The sequence below is a fragment of the Leopardus geoffroyi genome, chromosome B3 (genome assembly GCF_018350155.1).
Source record: "Leopardus geoffroyi isolate Oge1 chromosome B3, O.geoffroyi_Oge1_pat1.0, whole genome shotgun sequence".
Classification (NCBI taxonomy): domain Eukaryota; kingdom Metazoa; phylum Chordata; class Mammalia; order Carnivora; family Felidae; genus Leopardus; species Leopardus geoffroyi.
The window spans coordinates 71,434,517-71,458,006 of NC_059337.1; the positions used below are offsets into that span (position 1 = coordinate 71,434,517).

The window sequence follows — 23,490 nt, forward strand, 5'->3', positions numbered from 1 at the left end:
CTCAGTCAGTTAAACCTCCGTCTGACTTTGGCTCAAGTCATGATCTCACAGTTCGTGAGTTGGAGCCCCATGTCAAGCTCTGTGCCGACAGCTCAGAGACTTCCCTCTCTGCCCCTCCCCCACTCGCACTCTGTCTCTCGTTCAAAATAAAATAAAAACATTTAAAAATTTTTTTTTAAAAAGAAACTCTTGCACTTACTTATCAGGACACATGCAGGATATTAATAATGTACTTCCTTGATACAAACCAACCCAAACATCCTTTAACAGAATAACTACATTATGGTGTAATCAGTGAGATTATATAACCGTGAAAACAAATGAGATCATAGAGAGAACACAAGGGCTTCTAAGATACAAATTAATGTTCTAGTTTTGAAGCCAGGTGGACATTTTCAGATATTCTAATCACTCTTTAAACTGTACATACATGTTTTGCATATTCACTTGTCCATGTATTTCATCATAGACTCTTTTCTGCTTCACTCTACCACCTACTGGCCATTTTTCTACTGCCTGGCCATACACAAAGTATGTCAAATCAGGACTTGAGTAAAAGGAAAATAGTTACCTGGTCTCATCTGTCTACTGACTCTAAGGCACACACATTGCACCAGCCCCACTTTCTCCCCAGTTGTCCTCAACCACTTCTCAAGATATTTTACACCCTTTCAAGTTCCTGATTGCTCTTCCATGACTATAGGTCTCAAAATCAACACCCAGAACTGAACACAAAGCTCCACATGTGGTCTGACAGACACTGTATCAAGACCTCTTCTCCCTGGCTGCTACAGATTCATTGGTACAGCCAAAAAAGTGTCTTTGCAACCGTATCATATTGATTACTCATACTAACTTTATCTACTAAAATTCTCAGCAATTTTGGAGCAGCTGGGTGGTTCAGTCCACTAGGTGTTCGGCTCTTGATTTTGGCTGAGGTCATAATCTCACAGTTCATGGGTTTGAGACCCATGTTGGGTTTCATGCTGACAGCACAAAACCTGCTTGGGATTCTCCCTCCGTCTCTCTCTCTCTCTGCCCCTCCCCGACTCCCCCTCAGCCCACCCCCACCACCACTTGTACACGCACAGACATGCGCTCTCTCAAAACAAAAATATACTTTAAAAAAATTCTCGATAATTTTTCATACATAATGCTAAAGATACACCTGGAAAGTTGGCCTCTTCAGACCAAAAGAATGGACTTCAAACTTTTATCTTAGATTCAGCCCTTATAACATTCTTAGATAGATAGATGCTGATTTTATTACTCATTCTCTGAGGATTCCTCTATCCTTTAGATTCTTCATAGAATGAATGAGCCACCAATGATATTCAAGTCACTGATGAAGTTCAAAAGGACCGGACAAGTACAAAGACCTGAGCCAGATCACCAGAAGTCTTCCAAATTTATCTGTATCCATTAATGTAGTCTCTGGTTACAGCCATCAGTTGGCTATTAATCCTCCTTCACATTTTCCCATTTTTCCTCAAGGGTATTAAGAGAAACTATTACAAAATGTATCACTAGAATCTAAAGAAACTGAGTATCTGGCACTCTCTGGTCTTTCAGCCTAATAACACTATTCGAATAATATTGCTGCCATCTTGCACCACGAGAGCCACCCCCAAGGATGACAGAATGGGAAAATGGTTGCGAAGCTGCTTCCCAGTGACTTTTTGTGGAGTTGCCATTCCTGCCTTGGGATACCTGTTGCCAGAAATCTTTTAACTGGAAGAGAAATGAACTATTTAGTGTAAAGAAAAGAACGGTTGGGGGGGGGGATTACAATAATGGATTGAAGTGATACTAAAACCAAAATCTAAGCTTGAAGAGAATGAAGCCAAACTATACAGTATTTTTTCTCCAAACAAATTTAATTCTGTTCCAGCCCCAAAGAAGGGGAAGGACCTAATGTTTAAAAATAAAATAAAAGTTGCAAAAAAAACAAGCCATTAAAAAATCAAGCCCCCTCCCTTAGCAATAAATACTGCAATGATATATACACATGAGGCTCAGGAAGGAGGCAAGAACGAAAACCGTGGGGACTCTGTCCCACGGCAAGATGCCAACACTTCTACCAATTCCATACTCTGCCTAAAACACAGAAGAGCGATGAAAGAGGCAGGAGAGATTACACCAGGGAAGTGTGTGGCCACAGAGAACCTGAACATGTGAACAGGAGAGAAAGACGAGACACAAAGTGTCCTACAGGGCAGGGGAAGGGAAAGTCATCATCTACAACATCCCCCCTTCCTGGCTGAGTCACTGGGTGGAGCTGGCCCAGCTGCTGACGGTCTTGAGCTTATCCTCTCGCCTCAGCTCCTTCTTCAGCATGCAAGTCAAGGACGGTCATTCGCACTGTGGCCGTGATGCCACTGTGGCAGCGGCCTGACTGCTGGAGCCCTGGGGCTTCCCGTTCACCACCAGCAGGAGGGGTGTCTCCACACGAATACTGCAAAAGGAATAGTCCTAGAAAAGACAGACAGACAGAGGTTCATTACAGATCCTAAGGTGGAAACACAGGGATACACATCTGTGACTTTCTCCCTCTTTCTATCCCCTCAGTGTATACGCTCCTTCCCTTCGTCTCACATCAAATAAATAAAGCTGAGTTTATTTTTATATATCCCCTAACAAAGGGGATATAATTTTCCCCAAGTTTTCAATCTTCAGAAGGACAGTCTGGGGTAGGTAAGATGCCAGTAGTTTCACAAGAATGGGGCAAATCTCTGAAAAATGACAGGTGCCGCTGCTGCCTAACTAGAGGGTGCCACCAGCCTTCACAGAATCTGCTCGTCCCAGTGTCTTTTGACAATGAAAACCAGACGCACACAGCCACCAGCGAAAAGCCTGAGAAACTCTTAGTCCCAGTGTTTGTAAGGCCCTAAATTAACTTGCCAAAGATAAATTCAAGTCAATTCTCCCTTCTTCCTCCCTATCAGGGGGAAGAAACAGAATGTGTTGTTTAGACATTCCAATAATAACAGAAAAGACAGCCCACTTTACCAGTTCAAATGTACTTTAGACCATAAAACATGTTGTTAAAACATCTTCATCCAAAAACTATTGTCCCACTGGGAGTTGTGAAGGAGGCACTTTTAAGTCAAAGTGAAGACGTGAATTAAACAGTTCTCAAAAGTCAATTTTTTAAATATCCTAACAGGAATATGGGCGATGACAAAAAAAATACCAATTTATAAAAAGAATATAAACAGCCAATAAACTTGATAAAATGTCCAACCTCACCAATAATCAAGAAACCAAAGCAAAACAATACTGATGCTGTATTTTTTCATGTAAAATCAGCATTTAATTTTTCAAAAGTTTCTACCCAGAGTTGAAAAGAAAACTACAAAGAAGCAATTGTAGTTGCTGTTGGTATTAACTAGTCCCACATTCCAAAAAATAACTTGACAATATGAATCAAAAGTCTTAGAATTCTGCATACCTTCTGGAACCAGAATTCTACCTTAGAAATTCACTTAAGTAAGTAATCATGGATATAGGCAGATATAAAATTTTTTTACTACAGTGCCTTTATAATTGGGAAAAATTAAAAATAATCTAGATCTGAGAGAAGTAAATTTCTTCTGTAGAGGGCCAAATAATAATTAATTTAGGCTTTGTGGGTCATATGGTCTCTGTCACAGAAGAAGTATTCAACTCTGACCCCATAGTGCAAAAAGCAACCACAGACAAGAGTAAACAAATAAGTGTGGCTCTGTTCCCAAACAAATTAACTTTTTGGACACTGAAATTTGAATTCCCTATAATTTTCATGTATCACCAGTTATTATTCTTCTTTCAATTTTTTCATTTAAAAATATAGAAACTGGGGAGCCTGGGTGCATCAGTTAGTTAAGCATCTGACTTTGGCTCAGGTCATGATCTTGCAGTTCGTGAGTTCAAGACCCACATCGGGCTCTGTGCTGACAGCTCAGAACCTGGAGCCTGCTTCAGATTCTGTCTCCCTCTCTCTCTGCCCCTCCCCTGCTTGTGCTCTGTCTCTCACTCTCTCAAAAATAAATAAACATAAAAAAAAACAGATAAATAAAAATATAGAAACTATTCTTATATCACAGACTATACAAAACAGTCAGGGAGCCAGATGTGATCAATAGGCCAGTTTGCCAACCCCCGATCTAAATGGTGAAAAAGTGGTGAAACTGCTACTCTTAGAAGATTTCTGTGTTTATTACGTGAGCCAGTATAGGCAATAAACCTCTTAACCCAGCACCTAGCAGTCAGTTAAGGTGTTAAGGAAATGTTAACTGTCATCATCATCTTCATCACCACCTTTGTGTGTCAATTCAAAACAATGCTGTTAGAATATGTTAAACTGCAGGAAATGTTCACAAACATTGCATATAATATTCCACTCATTAAAAATATACATATGAATGTATATATATACACATACATATATGTATGTAATATAAATAATATATATAAATAAATATATAATTGTAAATATATGTTTATAAATATATATGTATATATACATATTTATGAAAAAAGACTGTAGGTATATATAAGAAACTAATTAATATCTGAGTGATAATATTTCAGTCCATTTAAAAAAAATTTTTATAGAAATAATTGACATCTAACATGTATAAGTTTAAGATGTAAACATGTTTAATACATTTATATATTGGAATATGATGACTACCATGGTGTTAGGTAACACCCCATCATGTCATACAGTTACCGCTGCTTTTTTGTTGTGGGAGCAATTAAGATTTGTTCTCTTAGCAACTTTGAAGTATACAATACCATACTGTTGTCTGTAATCACTGTGCTGTGCATTAGCTCTCCAGGATTTATTTACCTACTAGTTCCAAGTCTGCACCCTTAAACAACATCACCCCAATTTGCCCACCACAACCCCAGCCACTGGTAACCACTATTCTATTGTTTTCATGAGTTCAGCTTTTTTAGATTCCATATGTAAGTGTTATCATACAGTATTTTTCTCTGTCCAGTCCATTTTTTAAATTCTTATTTACCAGTAGGTTCCCTTTTTAGTAAAAAAAGTATATACATCATATATGAAAATATGTGTGTGTACCACATACACACACACACACAAACACACACATATATATATATGCATTACCTTACATATTTATTAAAAGAGATAAACTTGGTCCCACTTTCAGAGCCTATAAGCTGGGAAAAAATCCTGGCCATCACTCACTTTTCCTTTGTGCTGAATTCGGTGAAGCCGAAGATTGGGCTCAGGAATGGCTACGGAGTCCCCAATGAGCACTCCCCAACTCTGTACCATATTATACACCATCACTGCACAGCAAGGTCCATCTGAATCTACCAGGCCAAATGTACTGCCAGGTTAAGACAGGTTAAGGGAAGGGTGGGGAGGAAAGCAAGCAGGAAAGAAGAGCAAAAACAGTGGTTTTAGAATACCAGCAAAATTAACAAATGCTTTCTCAGTTAGTTACTTAGAAAACTTAAGACAGGTACCATCATCTACCATCTGAGTCCTCATTTGTCTTACATATGTAATATCTTTAAAGCATATGCACAGGATTCATCAGTCTGTCACTTGACCAAGAACTTGAGACATCTGCACACTGAGACCATTCAACAAATAATAATGAACCAGCTCAAAATGTTGCAGCTGTGACATTATTCCTGGTCTATCAATTTTTTTTTTTTTTTTAATTTTTTTTTTCAACGTTTATTTTTATTTTTGGGACAGAGAGAGACAGAGCATGAACGGGGGAGGGGCAGAGAGAGAGGGAGACACAGAATCGGAAACAGGCTCCAGAGCCATCAGCCCAGAGCCCGACGCGGGGCTCGAACTCACGGACCGCGAGATCGTGACCTGGCTGAAGTCGGATGCTTAACCGACTGCGCCACCCAGGCGCCCCTGGTCTATCAATTTAACCATCACAACCTTCCAACTCTCTAACCACCATCACTGTCAATTTAATTCAGTCCCACAAACTTTCCCTGAATGCCTCTTATGCGTCAAGCTTTGTGCTTAGCAATAAGACACTGATCCGGCTATGAGTGAGTTTACAGTCAAGCAGGAGTCAGACAGTTAAACCATCACTTACAGGACAAATGTGACAGGTGCCAGAATAGTTTTTCCCTTGTGATGAGTTCAGTGAGGCCAAAGATTGGACAGTGGGAACCCAGAGGAGAAATGTTCAAAACTAGAAGGCAGGGAAGATTTCCTTGAGGAGGAGACCCTCAAACTGAATTGTAAAGGATGAAAAATTATCTGGGTTAAAAAAGGAAAACTACTCCTCAGTAGAAATAAAGGGACTCTCATTCCCTCTGAGGGAATGAGAACAGGGACTGACTGGGAGGCAACATGAGAAAACTTTCCGAGGTGCTGGTAATTACTATTCTCTATCTTGACAGGTGTTTGGGTTACACAGCTGTACGTGTTAGTCAAAACTCAGCAAATGTACACTAAGATTTGTATACTTCATTCTACATAAATTTTTACGTAAAAAGAAGAAAACTGTAAAAAAAAAAAAAAACAAACAAACAAAACACCAAACTCTAGTTAATGACTATACGCTGGAGTATTCAGAGGAAAGTATATAGATCTCTACAATTTACTCTGAAATGTACCAAAATAAGATGGATCAATGGATAAATAAGCAGATAGATAGACATGTGATACACCAAGTATAGTAAAATAGTGGAAGAATACAGGTGGCTGGGTACACAGATACTCACTGTAAAATTCTTTCAATTTTGCTGTGTTTGAAAATTTTTATAATAAATGTTGGGGGGAAAATGTTATCTATATCAAGAAGCAGTAAAAGGATTACCCAGACAGACACAGGAACAGTGTGTAAAGGCACAGAGGCATAAAAATAGCTGTTCTGAAACCCACAAAATAATCCCATGATGGTAACAAAAGGCACAAGTGGGAAAGTGACAGACAAGAAGTAAATTATGAAGGGTTTTTGCATGCTAAGCCAATCTAAGGAGTTCAAACTTTATCCTAAAAGTATCACAGCAGCAGTAAGGGATTTTAGATAAGAAATGGCGATGGTCAGTTTTGCATCTGGCAAATATTTCTCTGCACTGTGGAACACTGGAGGAAAACAAGGAGTCAGAAGATGTGTCTGGAGAAGCAATAAGGAGCTATATTAAGTCAGTAGAGATAGAAAGGTAGGGACCAAAAAACCCAAAACAAATGTATGGACGTGGTGAGCACCACAATGCAGGAGAATGGAGAATTCTAGAACAACTTCTAGAAGTGTTAAGAGACTGAGGAGAAGTGGTACCACCGATTGACAAGGAATGCAGGGAGGAGAAACAGTTTAGAGAGAAAGAGGAAGTGAGTAGTTTTGAACCTACTGAGTTAGAGATTTCTGATTGGAGCCCAGAGGCAGCTGGATATAGGAATCCAAAACTTGGAAATGAGGCCTGGGCTGGAGATCCACCTGTGAGCATGGTGAAGGCAGCCAAAGCCTTGGGCTTTTATGACATCACCAAAAGAGATGATCTATAATGAGATGGTGAAGAACTGGTACACATGCCATCACTTGACACACCTGAATTCATAGCCAACCTGCAATCAAGCCCAACATTCTCTTGGTGGATCCAATCAAAGCCTCAGAATCCTTCTACACAGTAACTTGGGCAGCTGCTGCCAAGTGATAAAAGTTAGCACCTACTTGCCATCCTGGTAAAGAGAGAAAAGAGAGTCCTCCTGAAACTTAACATTTAGAAGTTAAGAAAAAGAGAAACCAAGGAGTGACAAAATATTTGTTCTCAAGGCCCCCTAAAATCCACCTTTGTCTGAATTTCCTTCTCATTCCTCTTAGCTCTAGGGTCTGCTCTAGTTAACAAAACTTTTCTCAACCATTTTCTTGCTCTTCAACCCATATGTCTCTAGAAAACACCATGGAGAAAGCTCGGGCATATTATGGGAAGTGTTTCGGTTTGGATGAAGCAGAAGGGATATGAAAGGGAATAAACAGTGAGAGATAAGACAGTGTTGTGGAAACACATAGTGGAAGCCAATGGACCAGACACTTGTGAGGCTAGAAAAAACAAATCCAGTAGAAAACAGAAAAAGGAAACCAGTCAACAAGGGATTAGGAAGTGAGTGAAGGACCAAGGACTGATGGCACAGACTAAACCCTAACTTTTCAAGGGTTAAAAATCTTCTAAGTAAGGGGGGCCTGGCTTGCTCAGTCAGTAGAGCATGCAACTCATGATCTTAGGGTTGTGAGTTCGAGCCCTGTGCTGTTGTGCAGAGAGAACTTAAAAAAATTAAACCTTTAAGAACATTTTTTTCTAGGTGAATGTTCTTAACTCATATCCTCTACTAGACTGTAAACACCTTCACTTGGATCCTTTACATTTCACTCCCTACCACACATATACCAGATGCTCAATAAATATTTGTTAAATAATATCTGAGACAATATCCCCATCAGGCCTTAAAGTCTAACTCAAAGCTAACCTTTCGGAACTGCCTAGTCATACCCAAGTCCAAACAGGACTGAAAATTTTTCCTCCTTTAACTTCTATGATCATGAAAACACAAAGAAGCAGGAGAATTTCAAGGTTTCCTTCTGTCTTCTGAAAAACACAGCACTTCAATTTCAGCTATGGATGTAGGAATCCACAGAGCACCAAGCTCAGAGAAAAAAATGGGTGATGACAGAATCTACAGAGAGACTGTTAGATATCACCTCAACACTCATGAGACAGTCACAGAGGGAAGCAGAACTCACTGATCTGTGACCACAAACAATGTCCTCAAATGTCAAAGAAAGGCCAAGTGAGACCAATTCAAAAGAATGAAAAAGAGGAAAGGGAAAACAAACTCACAAGGGGACTTTCTCCTCTGTGGTGAGGCTGAATACCACCTTTCCTAGGACCACAGCACCACTGTTCACACCGGGTTGTAGTGCACTCAGGGGCTTGAGCTCCAGGGTCAACTTCTGCCCGGAGGCTGACTGGTAGCGCCCATCACCACAAGGGCCTAGATGGGCTGGGCGCAAGCTTCCCAGCATGCTCTGTAACTTTTTGGTCTTCACCTTTCCCTGCAAAAAAAAAAAAAAATTCGAAAAGAATGAAATCTTGCCATTTGCAACAACATAGATGGAACTAGAGTATATTACGCTAAGCAGAATTAGTCCATCAGAGAAAGACCATATGATTTCACTGATATATGGATTTTAAGAAACAAAACAGATGAACATAGGGGAAGGGAACCAAGAATAAGAAAAACAGAGAGGGAGACAAACCATAAGAGACTCTTAAATACAGAGAACAAACTGAAGGTTGATGGCGGGGAGGTGGGTGATGGGCTAAGTAGGTGATGGGCATCAAGGAAGGCCCTCGTTAGGATGAGCACTGGATGTTATATGTAAGTGATGAAGCACTAAATCCTATTCCTAAAATCATTATTACACTATATGTTAACTAACTTGGGCTTAAATTAAAAAAAAAAGGATGGGGCACCTGGGTGGCTCAGTCAGTTAAGCATCCACTTCGGCTCAGGTCAGGATCCCACAGGTTTGTGGGTTCAAGCCCCAAGTCAGCTGCGCTGACAGCTCAAAGCCTGGAACCTGCTTCGGATTCTGTGTCTCCCTCTCTCTCTCCGCATCTCCCCTATTCACACTCTGTCTCTGTCTCTCTCCCTCAAAAATAAATACTTAAAAAAATATTTTTTTAGAAACTTAAAAAAAATTTTTTTTAATTTACAAAAAAGGAAAAATAGATAAGAAGCTGGAAGCTAGTCTGCTCTCTTTGCAAACCTATTCCTACTCCCACCTACCCACTTCTACAGGTAGGGTCACCACTACTGAAGCCTAGTCTTTTCTTATTTTATTTGATCCACAGGGTCAGGAGGATAAAAGTACGATTTGGCCTTTTGACAACTTTACCTTGCTCTCAAGGAGACTGGTTAATCTATTCAGGAATTCCAGAAGTTGTTGCTCTCGTTGCCGGGGCTCTGGCCATGCAGGGTCCAGTGCTGCAGCCCGAGAGAAGCCCTCCAGGGCCTCCCCATAATTCTCTTCGTATTTATGTAACTGCACAAGAAGTAACCAAAAACCTCCCAATTATATGTATATTTAACACAAACTACACCAAGGGGAGTAATGGCACAATGCACTAGCAGTCTACGGAAATAAACTGTTTCTGGGGCGCCTGGGTGGCTCAGTTGATTAAGCATTCAAATTTGGCTCAGGTCATGATCTCACAGTTCATGGGTTTGAGCCCCACATCGGGCTCTCTGCTGTCAGTGCAGAGCCTGCTTTGGATCCTCTGTCTCCCTCTCTCACTCTCTGCCCCTCCCTGGCTCTCACTCTCTCAAAAATAAATAAAGAAATGAAAGAAATGAAAGAAATGAAAGAAGGAAGGAAGGAAGGAAGGAAGGAAGGAAGGAAGGAAGGAAGGAAGGAAGGAAGGAAGGAAAAGAAAGAAAGAAAGAAACTGTTTCCCTTCTGCCAGTTGTTCTCCTGCTCTACAATGAACAATCTGAATAAACAGCAATGCTTTCCATCCTTTATCCTGGCTAAGGTGATCACGAACCCCAAAGATGGCATCCCTTCAAAGAAGCAAACTTCCAAATTCTAAAACAGCTAAGCTGCAGATAGTGGGTCATTCTATTTGTATACTTATAATGAACATTTCAGAAAAGTCTTCTAAACTGTCCTCCCATCCTCTATGTACCCTTCCCACCGCCTCGGACCCTTCTCCTTTCCCACCAGACACTCCATCAGACACTGAAGTCAAACTGAGCCAGCTCTTCCTGGAAACAATTTGGCTCTCTTCTCAAAGTTTGTACTCAACCTTGTCCCTGTGAATATCCAGTTATCCTCCCAGGCTAAGACCCAGATGTCACTGTTTTGACTCAGGTGATCGCTACCCCACTCGTCTTACCGTTGCCCTGTTCAGATGAAGATCAGGATTGCTGCAAGCCATCCTGTCAACTTTCTCCTACAGTGAGAGAGAAAGACGATCAGTGGATCCTATCTCACTCTTAAGGATGGTCAACACACCCTAGACCTCTTCCTTGTCAAAATGTTACCTACACCCACCTTTTTATAGAGTAACTGCTTGAGTGGTATATTACTCAGTCCCTGACACCTCAATGATGTAATGGTTTTTATGTGTACATGAAATATTAAAATATTATTATAATTTATCCATGCGATAGTATACAGATAAAATAAATGTGTAAAAGCATTCTGATAAAAAAATTTTTTAATAGTGAGATAATGGTATAAATGAGGAAAGCCTAGAAAAGAAATTTCACTTATTTAAAGCATTTCCTCTGCCCACAAGCCCAGCTCCAAATACTGGCAGAATCATGTTTCTACATTCAAGCCCCCTTAAAGCATCCATTGAAAGTCAAATTCTGGGGGCGCCTGGGTAGCTCAGTCGGTTGGGCGTCCAACTTCAGCTCAGGTCTTAATCTCACAATTCATGGGTTTGAGCCCCTGCACTGGGCTATCTGCTGTCACCACAGAGCTGGTTTTGGATCTTCTGACCCCTCTCTTTGCCCCTCCCCTGCTCACACACTCACTCACTCTCTCTCTCTTTCAAAAATAAACATTTTTTTAAAAATTATTAAGAAAAAAAAGAAAGTCAAATTCTGATTCTCTAATTTAAATAGATGGCCAGAAATTATGGAAAGAGCCCAAATGTCCAAATGATTAAGAAGATGTGGTGTATATATACATAATGGGATACTACTCAGTGATCAAAAAGAATGAAATCTTGCCATTTGCAACAATGTGGATAGAACTAGAGTGTATTATGCTAAGTGAAATAAGTCAAAGAAAGATCTCATATGATTTCACTCATATGTGGAATTTAAGAAACAAAACAGATGAACATAGGGGAAGGGAACCAAAAACAAGATAGAAATAGAGAGGGAGGCAAACCATAAGAGACCTTTAAATACAGAGAACAAACTTAGGGTTGTTGTAAGGGAGGTGAGTATAGGGATGGGCTAAATGGGTGATGGGCACTAAGGAGGGCACTTGTTGGGATGAGCACTGGGTGTTACATGTAAGTGAAGAATCATTGGGCTCTATTCCTGAAACCAATACTACACTGTATGTTAACTAACTTGAATTTAAAGAAATTAAAAGAAAAAAATGATAAAAAAAAGAATGAATGAAGAAATGAATACATACATACATACATACGTTGATGGCCAGAAACCACATGCAAGTGCAGACAGATGTGCTGTGAAGAAACTGCTATGTTCCTGGCTATATTCGTTGTATTTTTCTAATTATGTTCATTGCCTAGCACATTACAAAAGTACAAACACATGAATTAAAATTGTTTAAATGGTTGGGTGTGCCTGGGTGGCTCAGTTGGTTAAGTGTCTGACTTCAGCTCAGATCATGATCTTGCAGTTCGTGAGTTTAAGCCCCACATGGGCTCTGTGCTGACAGCTCGGAGCCTGGAGCCTGCTTCAGATTCTGTGTCTCCCTCTCTCTCTGCCCCTCTCCCACTCGTACTCTGTCTCTCTGTCTCTCTCAAAAATAAATAAACATAAAAAAAAATTTTTTTTAATTGTTTAAATGGTTGGCTCAAATATGTCTATGATTGGGTAACAACATTAAGAGTTAAAAGCAACAATTTAGCAGAAGCCAAATATAAAATTTTTTAAATCTACACTATTATTATTTTTTAAAATGTAAACACTCACCAAAGTAAGAAATCAGACTAAAATATAATTCCTCTGCCTTAAAGCTCCCTGATTGAAAAAAGGCCAGTCCCTAAACTACAAACATGAATATAAGGTAGGTGCATTCTTTATTCTGCCACACAGAACAAAGTAAGTAATGGTAAATTAAAAAGCAAAGGTCTATGTCAAGAGAAGCAAGAAAGCAAAAAAAAAGAAGAGTGTATAGGAGGCCTAAATCAAAAGTGCTCAGAAGGCCAATGTGAAGCATCTAATAATAAGTGGCCAGGCTCTCACACCTGAAGGAAACCCCCATGTAAGTGGCTACTGATATAAAAACAGCCTGAAAGCGTAAGCAAAGCAGGAGCTCCAGTGGATTAATCCCAAGGAAATGACTGCAGAATGGGGTATATGCTGTCTTTTATTGTAGCCTGTGGGAAATCCAGAGCCACAGTATCTCATAGTTAATCTAGGGAGAGCACTTAATTTATACTTAAGTATTAGTGCTTTCATTTTTCTTTAAAAATGTACACAAATATTAATAAGCCTTATTTTACATTTTTTTAATGTTTGTTTATTTTTGAGAGAGAAAGAAACAGAGTGCGAGTGGAGGAGGTGCAGAGAGAGGGAGACACAGAATCTGAAGCAGGCTCCAGGCTCTGAGCTGTCGTTAGGTACAGAGCCCGACAAAGGGCTCAAACCCACAAGGGGGGGGAGACAATGACCTGAGTCAAAGTTGGATGTTTAACCAAATGGACCCCCCAGGCACCCCAATAAGCATTATTTTAATATAGACTTTTTCCCCACTACAAAAGATGAACATGTTGGGATGGGCTCTGCGATTGGTTATACAAGCCTACAGGAAACCTGGATAGTTCAAAGAGCTGTCTAGCAGTGAGGCACCCTTGCAGGCTGTTGCTAATACTCAAGTTATAAGAAGATATAGGGGTGCCTGGGTGGCTCAGTCAGTTGAGTGTCTGACTCTTGATGTTGGCTCAGGTCATAATCTTCTGGTTCGTGAGTTTGAGCCCCACATTGGGGGGCTCTGTGCTGATAGCATGGACCTTTGCTTGGGATTCTCTCACTCTCCCTCTCTCTGTCCCTCCCCTGTTTGCTCTCTATCTCTCTCTCTCAAAATAAATAAAAACAAACTTAAAAAAAAAAAAATTAAGAAGAAATAAGTCACCCCTGCATACACAGCTTTGCAAAACCACACACACTGAACGCCACTAATGACCACCCATGCTGCTTGCTAAAGAGCCACATGGAAACTGCTGTTCCTACCTCTATTCATCTGGCTGGGGTGACCATAAATACTTACTGCTTGGGCATAGGCACTGAGGGCTTGCTGGGAGATCTTAGGGTTCTGGCCAGTATTGAAGTAAAGAGAAAGATATGCATTCCCCAGAATATCTGAAAGAGAAACAAAGGGTTTCCGGCTCCTTGTGTAAGGGGCTTGGAAGTTACCACTCCATCCTGACAGACTGAAAAACCCTCAACTCTTCTTGGATCCAGAAGACAGGGAACGACACAGGGCAAACCACTGCCCCTAAAACTGGAGAGAGTCAGGCGAACACAGGGAGTGACCAGGGCAGACACTCACAAGCTGCAGGACCCGGTGCTGAGGTAGGCACACCTGAACTGTAACTGACAAAGTGCTGGAGGTTCAGCGTGGACAAGTCTGGAAGCAAGAAACTCCAGGGGTCCCTGTGGGGCAATAAACTTAGAAATTCCCCAGGCTTACACCAATGGGTTAACAAGGCATAAAGAATTACAAAGCCAAAGGATGTTCACACTCAAGTTTGGGTAAACAAGATTAGATAAGTAAGTATAGAGAGGGCGGGAAGAAGGCCCCAATACAGAACACAGGTATATGAAATAACCAAGATTAGATACTCAAGGCAGAAGCGCCCCCCAATTTAATACTACAGCAGAAAGCTATTTCACAGGAGGGAAGGATCAAGTTAGGTAAACAGGTAACTAGGGCTATAGACTGCTGCCTGCCTGTGGGTGAAGCTGCCCAGAGCAGAGCTGATTAGCAAAAGAAAAAGGTGCCTTGTTAACCCTGAGGTTACTTGCTCTATCTGGCTCATCCCCTAGGCTACCTAACATAAACAGAGGTGGTGCCCCCTGTCTGCTGTATACAACCTTCCACTTGGTGCCAGGATTTTGTTTTGTATTAACCCAAACCCCTAACCCCGAATATCTTCAAGACCCCCTTTCCCTCACGTCCATGAGTTAATGTTCACACACAGACTGTCTCTTTGTGCACGTCCATCACCATGTTTGTAAGCCTTCTGATCCTAATAAAAACGGGGCAAAGACCCTTATACTGGGCTATTGTCTTTTCCCAGACATTAGCCATCTCTCACTTTTAATCCTGCGTCCCATTTTCTCGCCAGACAAGAAAGAATTTCAGACTTAAGAGTCTATGACAGGTCCAGGTCATAAGGAGGCCCCCACAATACTGTGAGATTTACCTCCAGAAGCTTCAACCAGCCAGATTCCCTCAGCAAGTATCAGAGAATAATCCCCTCATACTTCCAGCAAGGGGAAGGGGAGAAAGAACTGTTCTGAACTACGCCAGAGATCCCTGTTCTTAACAAGGTCTGCCCTTGGCAGAAACTATCTAACCAGAGCCTAACTGATCTGACGAAGGAAAATATCCACCTGGCTCTATCCTTGTACCTAGGAGAGGCTAAACACCCACTTCCAGCCCACTCTAGCCATCCTGCCCCTCCTAAACAGAGAAAAAACTGAGATACATAGTGATGAATCATCTCAGAGCCCAGGTTCAAGATATAACTTATTCTGGTTACCCTCAAGAGTCTATTTGAAAGGTCCCACATCTGACAAAATCCAGTGATAACACTATATTTAGTATACCCCAAATTCCACTGGGATAAAGAGGCAAACATAGACCCAAAGGAGAAACTTGAACAGACTGCACAAAAATCCTGCCTTGCTTATGTGCAAATAAGCGTCCTCTCTTGGATGAAACGATCCAAGAGTTCCTAGAATAGTGGCTCATCAAAATACCTTTCCGGCTTCTTCAAAACAAAGACACTTAGAACCAGACTCAACAGTTGGGCTCCAGATGATTGTGGAGTGTAGCCATACTGAGAACCACTGCTCTAGAAAATTGGAGACCTTTTTCTTTTGAGAGCACTCACACCAGGAACGGCCATCATGGACATCCATCTGCACGGCCAACTTAGCCTGTCGGACACTGTCCATTACATGACGAGAATGTTCATCTCCAGTGTCAGTCCGCAGCTGGCGAAGCACCATGGACAGGTTTTGAAGGGAGACTTTGTTCTTGCACTGCAAATGGAGAAGACATATACTCACCCTTCCTGATTCTATTTCCCCTTTCTTATGCATCTTAATCTTCTAAATCTAATTTTTCATCTTAATTCTTACTGCGTCTATATCTTAGACCCCTATCTACAAGGATCAACTTGGTTGTTAATCTTTCTTCACCTCTCATCTATCCCTGAACCTGATCCCATCATCTTCTTCCTTTCTCAGTCCCCTGGCCCTATTTTCCTCATCCAGGTCTGCTCCGACTCTCCCTCCCCTCTGATTTCATTCTCCTAGTTCCAGTATAGTTCTATTCTGGTATTCACATCCTAGGGAAATTCATAGAACCAAAACAATCTCATCTTTCCCATCTGTGTTTTCCAAGAGTATAATAGACGGCTCACATGGGTGAGGGCTCCAGAGAAGCAGGTGTGGGCAGACGCAATATCCCCTTTTTTCCAGTACACCTCACCCAGCTGGTTCCAGGCTTCCACCAGCTTGGGCTCCAGCTTCACAGCCTTGGACAGAAGTTCCTCAGCCTTAGGGCTATAGTCAGGAGTCACATTCAGTGCCTTCCCAGTCAGCATCAGAACCTGGGCCTTGCCCTGGGCAGGACCTAGGTGGAAGGGGAAAAAGATAAAGGCAATTGGAAAAACGGAGGCAATCTTACAGATAAGACCAGGACACTTTGTCTCAAGAAATAACCTCAGGTCAGTCCTAGGAATGAAACAGTTGAAGAAAATCTGTATGAACAAACCACTTATTGAAAGCCTACCATATGCAGAGTACTGTGTTAGGTAATGGGGTAACAAAGAAAGCATTATCCCTACCCTGGAGGGGCTTATTGCCCCTCTGGTAGAGAGCCGATAGAGAGAACAAAGCATATTCGTGGAAAATTAAAACAACAGTGAAAAGGGGCATATGGCATATCCCAATGAATGAGCTTTAAAAAGTGAAAAGGAGAATACTATGTAAACCAAGACAGAGAGGCACAAACCCCTGTGGCATGTTCAAGGAAGAATTGATAGTCCAACCCAAAAGAAACAGAAAGTTCCTCTGTAAGTAAGTAGACAGAGAGAAGAGTAGAAGAAAACAAACAGAAATGGTCAGACAATAGAGACTTGAATACCATTTTAATTCATACCAAATTAAGGTGTTGAGACTTTAACCAGTCAGCAGCAGGAATCTTTGAATACACTTGAGCAAAGAGGCAAACAAAAGGATAAGACTAAATGCAGGAAGAAATATTTAGAAAGATAATGGCATGATCATTATATAAAAAATTTGGAAGTAAAAAAAATTAGAAGCAGAAAGGTCAATTAAGAAGAACAGTCTCAGAAAAAAATATGTTCTTTTATTTCATGGCATTCGCTATAATCAAACTTTGGAAAACATTGTCTAGAGGACCGGTAGGCTGCCATCCTACACAGTGGCCCTTAGAAGAAATATTCTGTTGGGGTGCCTGGGTGGCTCAGTCGGTTAAGCATCCAACTTCGGCTCAGGTCATTATCTCCCCACTTGTGGGTTTGAGCCCTGTGTCGGGCTCTGTACCTAACGACAGCTCAGAGCCTGGAGCCTGCTTCAGATTCTGTGTCTCCCCCTCTCTCTGCCCTTCACCTGCTTTCTCTCAAAAAAAAAAAAAATTTTTTTTGAAAAAAAAAAATTTTTTTAAAAAGAAGAAATATTCTGTTGTACCATCCTGCAACAGCCACAAACAATATAGCAGAGTTTACAGAGAGAGAGCAAAACTCTGCCGCACGTTAGTTAGCCTCCCGCAGGGGGCTGCATGCTCTTTTGCGACTCGTACCCACTACTTCCTCCATCTGCTGCAGGGTCTTCTCCATCTCTTCCCGCACATCCTGTTGCTTCCTTCCAGCATCCTCCACACCATGTGTCTCGAAATAGCACTCTCGAAACGAATAGAGCTGATCCACCAGTTCCTGGGAAGTGTAAAAAGGGTACCATTAAGAGGAGAGAACACCATACTCTGGTTTCTCTTCAGATCGTGTAAATCTTTCACCTTTTACTCAAGATTTCTGTGGAAAAGAGGAGCGAACGGCAGACAAGGAAATTTGAGACTGGCTGGCCATACCAGTTGGGGCCTAGAATTACTGATTCTCTGTCTCACTAGGAATGACACAAGAGGCAGGCGGACAGGTCTACCAAAATGCACAGGTCATGAAGAAAAGTAGCCACTGTCCCAGGACCACTCCGGTGAAGTTCCGTGCCAGTCTGTGCACCATGATGACAGCTGTCTCTCTCCCAGCCCCAGCAGGGATTCCAGTATGGTTAAGCACTTCATATACCATAGTCAAGAGGAGGGAAACACTTTGCAACTTGAGATAAAACAAAAAGTTAATAAGATAATCCAATATGGGACTGGCCTCCAGAGTATAAAACTTTGAAATTTCCCCTGAAAACTGGACTTCCTGACAAAAATAACCTGCTCTCTGATTTTTCCTATGCTGGTATCTGAAAATATATGACCTTTGTGAATATGATAAACATGTGAGAGCCACTGTTTTCCACAACAAACAGACCGATTTAAGTTTGAGAACCTTGGTGTTTTTCCAGGATTTTGTTTCTTCAAATACTCCTATTTTTGTTTGTTTGTTTTGTTCTGTTTTGTTTTTGTCAAGTCACCTTCTGGCTCTCTTGTACTCTTCCCAAGTAAATGTTCCCTTTCCTATTTTAAAATTTTTTTTTTCAACGTTTATTTTCATTTTTGGGACAGAGAGACAGAGCACGAATGGGGGAGGGGCAGAGAGAGAGGGAGACACAGAATCGGAAACAGGCTCCAGGCTCTGAGCCATCAGCCCAGAGCCCGACGCGGGGCTCGAACTCACTGACCTCGAGATCGTGACCTGGCTGAAGTCGGACGCTTAACCGACTGCGCCACCCAGGCGCCCCTTCCTTTCCTATTTTAAACACCTCTGTCTCTGAGTCTTCCTGGGACACCAAAGCTTTTCCATTACCTGTTCTTTCCTGAAAATGAACAGCAGCAGAAATATATAACACAATTCACAACACATCTGTCACATCTTAACTACCTCCACAACTAAATCCATCTACCTATCTCCATCCCACTAGTAATATCCTGGACTAAATCAGCACCATTACTTGCCTGGACTATTGCAATAGTTTCTTACCTGGTCATCTTGTTTCTATTCTCTCCTATTCTCCTCATTATAGTTGGAATGACCTTACAAATATATACATCATCTCACAAACTCTCAGTTTTCCACTGTAGAATAAAATCGAACTCCTAACCACAGCTGAGAAGACTGTATGATCTGACCTCACACTACTCACCTGCTACAAACTTCACTTCTCACTCTCTCCCCTACAATACTCAAGCCACATTGGCTTTCATGGAGTTCTTCAGATTCAGCAAGCTCAGTCCCACGTTGGGAGCCTTATACATGTTGTTCCCCCTGCCTGGACATTCTTCCACCAGATCTCTGCATGACTCATTCTTCATCATCATTTAGATCTCAGTTCAATATCAACTTCTCAGAGAGGCTTTCCATGACTCCCCAAACTAAAGTAACCACTTCCACTTTTGCCCACTGTTAAATCACACTCTTATTTTTCTCCATTGTACTTATCAGTTGAAATTATGTGGCCTATACATTAGCGGTCTATGTCTGTCTCCACCACTAGAATGTAAGCTCCATGATGGGAGGGTCTTAATCTCCTGTCTCCCATGTTCAGAACTATACATAAGCACTACAACAGGATTTGGGACATGATAGGTCCTCATTAAAAATGTTGACTGAGGTGCACCTGGGTGGCTCAGTTGGTTAAGTGTCTGATTTTGGCTCAGGTCATGATCTCATGGTTCATGAGTTCAAGCCCCATATTGGATTCTCTGCTGTCAGCACAGAGCGTGCTTTGAATCCTCTGTCCCCTTTTGTCTGCCCCTCTCCCACTTGTGCTCTCTCTCAAAAATAAACTCTTTTAAAAAAATGTTGACTTGGGGCGCCTGGGTGGCGCAGTCGGTTAAGTGTCCAACTTCAGCCAGGTCACGATCTCGCGGTCCGTGAGTTAGAGCCCCGCGTCGGGCTCTGGGCTGATGGCTCAGAGCCTGGAGCCTGTTTCCGATTCTGTGTCTCCCTCTCTCTCTCTACCCCTCCCCCGTTCATGCTCTGTCTCTCTCTGTCCCAAAAATAAATAAACGTTGAAAAAAAAATTTAAAAAAAAAAAAAAAATGTTGACTTAATGGTTTAATGAATCATCCCTATCTCTCACCAACAGGTTATGTGCTGTACTTAATTTAAAACCCCACCTAGAGCAAAGAGAATGGACAGTATCCTCTGTAGTAGCGATATTTTTCAAATTTTATTGTGTGCACTATTTTCAGAACACAGCCCACAGATTCTGGTTTTAGAAGTTTTCACAGAACTCAAATCACCTATTAACAAGCACTTTAGATGGCTGAAATGAAAATGGTCTATAAAACACACTTTGAAAAATATCCTTTTGTTACATTCCTTTTTCCCTTTTTAGGCAGAAATCAAAATGTACCACCATTCCCATAAATAGTAACATCACTATCTTTTTCCTCTCCTCTACTCCATTCTCCCCCATTCCATTCCTGCACCACTCCTGCCCACCTACCCCAAGGTACTCCCAGCATACATGCTTAGTCCATCTACGACAAATGAGCACAGGAAAAGACAGTTCTCAGCAAAACTTACAATACAATTCCTTTTGTCCTGCAATCAGCATGGCTGCCAATTAGGAATTTTAATTAGAGAGGGTCTCATTGTCTCATTCTAGCTGTGAAAGCAAATATGCATGAAATTGTTTTGTTGTTTTCTTTTGCTGCAGTAAACACTTTTTTAATGTTTATTTATTCATTTTAAGATAGAGAGAGAGAGCACATGCAAGCAGGGGAGGGGCAGAGAGAGGGAGACAGAGAGAATCCCAAGCAGGATCTGTGCTGTCAGCCCAGAGCTCAACGCGGGGCTCGATCTCACCAACTGTGAGATCATGACCTGAGCCAAAATCAAGAGTCAGTCGCTAAACCAACTAAGCCACTCAGCTGCCCCACTGCAGTGAACATTTTTAATAACTTTTTGTCTCGTGGAAAAATCAATATATGTAAGGTGCTAAAATTCAAGTATGTACATGTAAAAAATACAAAGTAAGAAATTCCTCATAATCACTCCGAACAACCTCAGGGATAACTACTGTTTAGTATACCTCTTCAGACTTTTTTCTAGACATATCCAAATACACATATACAACGTCTCTAATATGGAGCCAGCTGTGCTGACAGCTCGGAGCCTGGAGCCTGTTTCGGATTCTGTGTCTCCCTCTCTCTGACCCTCCCCCATTCATGCTGTCTCACTCTCTGTCTCAAAAATAAATAAACGTTAAAAAAAATTTTTTAATTAAAAAAATAATAAAAAATAATAATAATAATATGGAGCCAGTATTGATAATCTCTGATTTCAGCGAGTCACGACAGGGAATGAAAATAAATTAATCCAAGTCAACTGGAAGTAAAATAAAGCTCACACTCTAAAAAATGTTATTTTAACAGGCTCAAGAAACAAATAAATGTCACCAATGTTTAAACTTTTTTGCATTACAAGCCTTTAGTCAGGGTATAAGCCTGTCACAGGTCTAATGTTTAAATTTCAGGCTGTCTTAGAACACAAAGAACTGAGTTTCTGAGTTTTAAGGAAAATATTGGGTCATGGAAATAAGGTAAAGAAGTAACCAGTTAGCTCATACACCAAGTACAAAAGACTAGCCCTCCTCACAACTGCAGTCAACCGTGAACTGGGTGGAGTATGGACCCTCTGCATCAGACCCCAAACTGGAATAGCAAGTGTGCAAAAGAATCAAAACCGTGCAGTCCTGAGAGGAGTAACCAGGATACAAGGGGTGCAAGCTATTACTGTGCTTGTTGCCAATTTCAAAGCAGGTAAGTAGTAAAGAAATGGCCAATTTCAAAGCAGAGAAGTAGTAAAGAAATGGCCTTTGTGGGAATGAAAACAATACATGATAATAGCTCCTGCAGATCTTCTACATACATGTGTATACTATCTGTTACGGGTGAATCGGAAAAACAAAACAAAACAGAACAAAACTCGGTAAGAACGTTGAAGAATAAATTTAGAAGCGCAAGAATAAACTTAGGAGCAACAAATCCTCTTCCAAACAGGAGTGAAGTTGAGTGCACGCAGGTCAGCAGCAGAAGGTCCCAACACCCCGCTGCGCCCCTTCCGTAACAGGGGAGGCTCCCCTCTCCGCCAGCCGGCGAACCCTCAGGAGTTGTTATAGTAACCTCACTAACACATGCAGCGTCCTGCATGCGCCAAGTAATTCGCTGGTAATATATAAACTGGACTCCCCCCTTCTTCCCGAGTAACAAAAGCACATATAGATTTTAACCTATGACTCCCACCTGCAATTTCTGCAAGATCTGCTTGACTTCCTCGTCTTCATCAGCCATCATTTCCCAGCCAGTCTGGGCTTCTCCGCCCCCAACTTTGTAACCACAGAGACTCAGGCCCACCCCCATCGTGGAGCCAGAGCGACATCTAGGGCACTGGAGGCTTACCTGCACCGGAGTAGAGGAGCTGGTTGGTTTGGGTTTTACATGTATCCAAACATTATTTTTAATTTAAAAAAAAATGGACAAATTATACATTTGACAAATCACAATGGTAATTTATGATTTCAGGGAAAAAAACAAAAATTCTCCAGTTTTCTTATGAGAATCACTATAAAGTTATAATGTAAACACATTTCTCAATGTGAAAAGGCATAAAATTTCCTTTATAGATAACGTGTCACTTATCTATCATGTAATATCAAATGCACCTGTAACGCCTTAAAGTAAATATGATTCTTTTGAGCAAAAGGAGCCAAATCAAAGACATCATTAAGGAAAAACATGCATACGAGACTGAATTCTATGGAGGACAGAGGCCATTATTTTACTTATTTTTAATTTTTTTATGTTTATTTATCTTTGAGAGGTGGGGGAGGGGCAGAGAGACAGACAGAATCTGAAGCAGGCTCCAGGCTCTGAGCTGTGAGCACAGGGCCCCATGCGGGGCTGGAACTCACAAACCCCAAGATCATGCCCTGAGCCACCCAGGTGCCCCTATTTTACATATTTTTAAACTCAATAGTTCTGACAGAGCTCTCAGAACATAGTTTCTCAGTTAATGGGTAGCAAACTGACTTACTGGTTAAATTAGCAACCATGCAGCTGCCTGACAACAATTGGATAATTTAGGAGTAACTGGCTTCTGGACATTAATTTTAATTACTTTGAAAAACCATAATTTAGTACCAAATGTTTAAACACCCACTATAATTGCTAAGCTGTGAAGTCAGCTTTATAACAGATCAGCTATACAAAAGTCATCAATTTTTTTCAAAGAAAAAAAAAAGCTAGTAGAAATCCCCAAGAATAAAGAAAAAATTACTAAATGTCACATTTACTAATCTAGTACCATAAATCCAGTCTTAGGCCATCCCAAGTGGCTGCAAGGAGGAATGGC

General features: G+C 41.2%; 1 protein-coding gene across 1 annotated transcript; it reads right to left on the reverse strand.

The window, feature by feature from the left end:
* Nucleotides 1-1,084: 1,084 nt before the first annotated feature.
* TTC5 (tetratricopeptide repeat domain 5) lies at nt 1,085-22,466 on the reverse strand. Its single transcript, XM_045450164.1, has 10 exons — nt 22,383-22,466; nt 17,769-17,901; nt 16,366-16,577; nt 15,832-15,982; nt 13,980-14,071; nt 10,897-10,953; nt 9,897-10,043; nt 8,836-9,050; nt 5,204-5,348; nt 1,085-2,472 (listed from the first exon to the last, which is right to left on the reverse strand). Exons 1-10 carry the CDS (start codon nt 22,431-22,433, stop codon nt 2,353-2,355), a joined length of 1,323 nt encoding a protein of 440 aa, XP_045306120.1. The 5' UTR covers nt 22,434-22,466; the 3' UTR covers nt 1,085-2,352.
* Between the last annotated feature and the right edge of the window lie 1,024 nt (nt 22,467-23,490).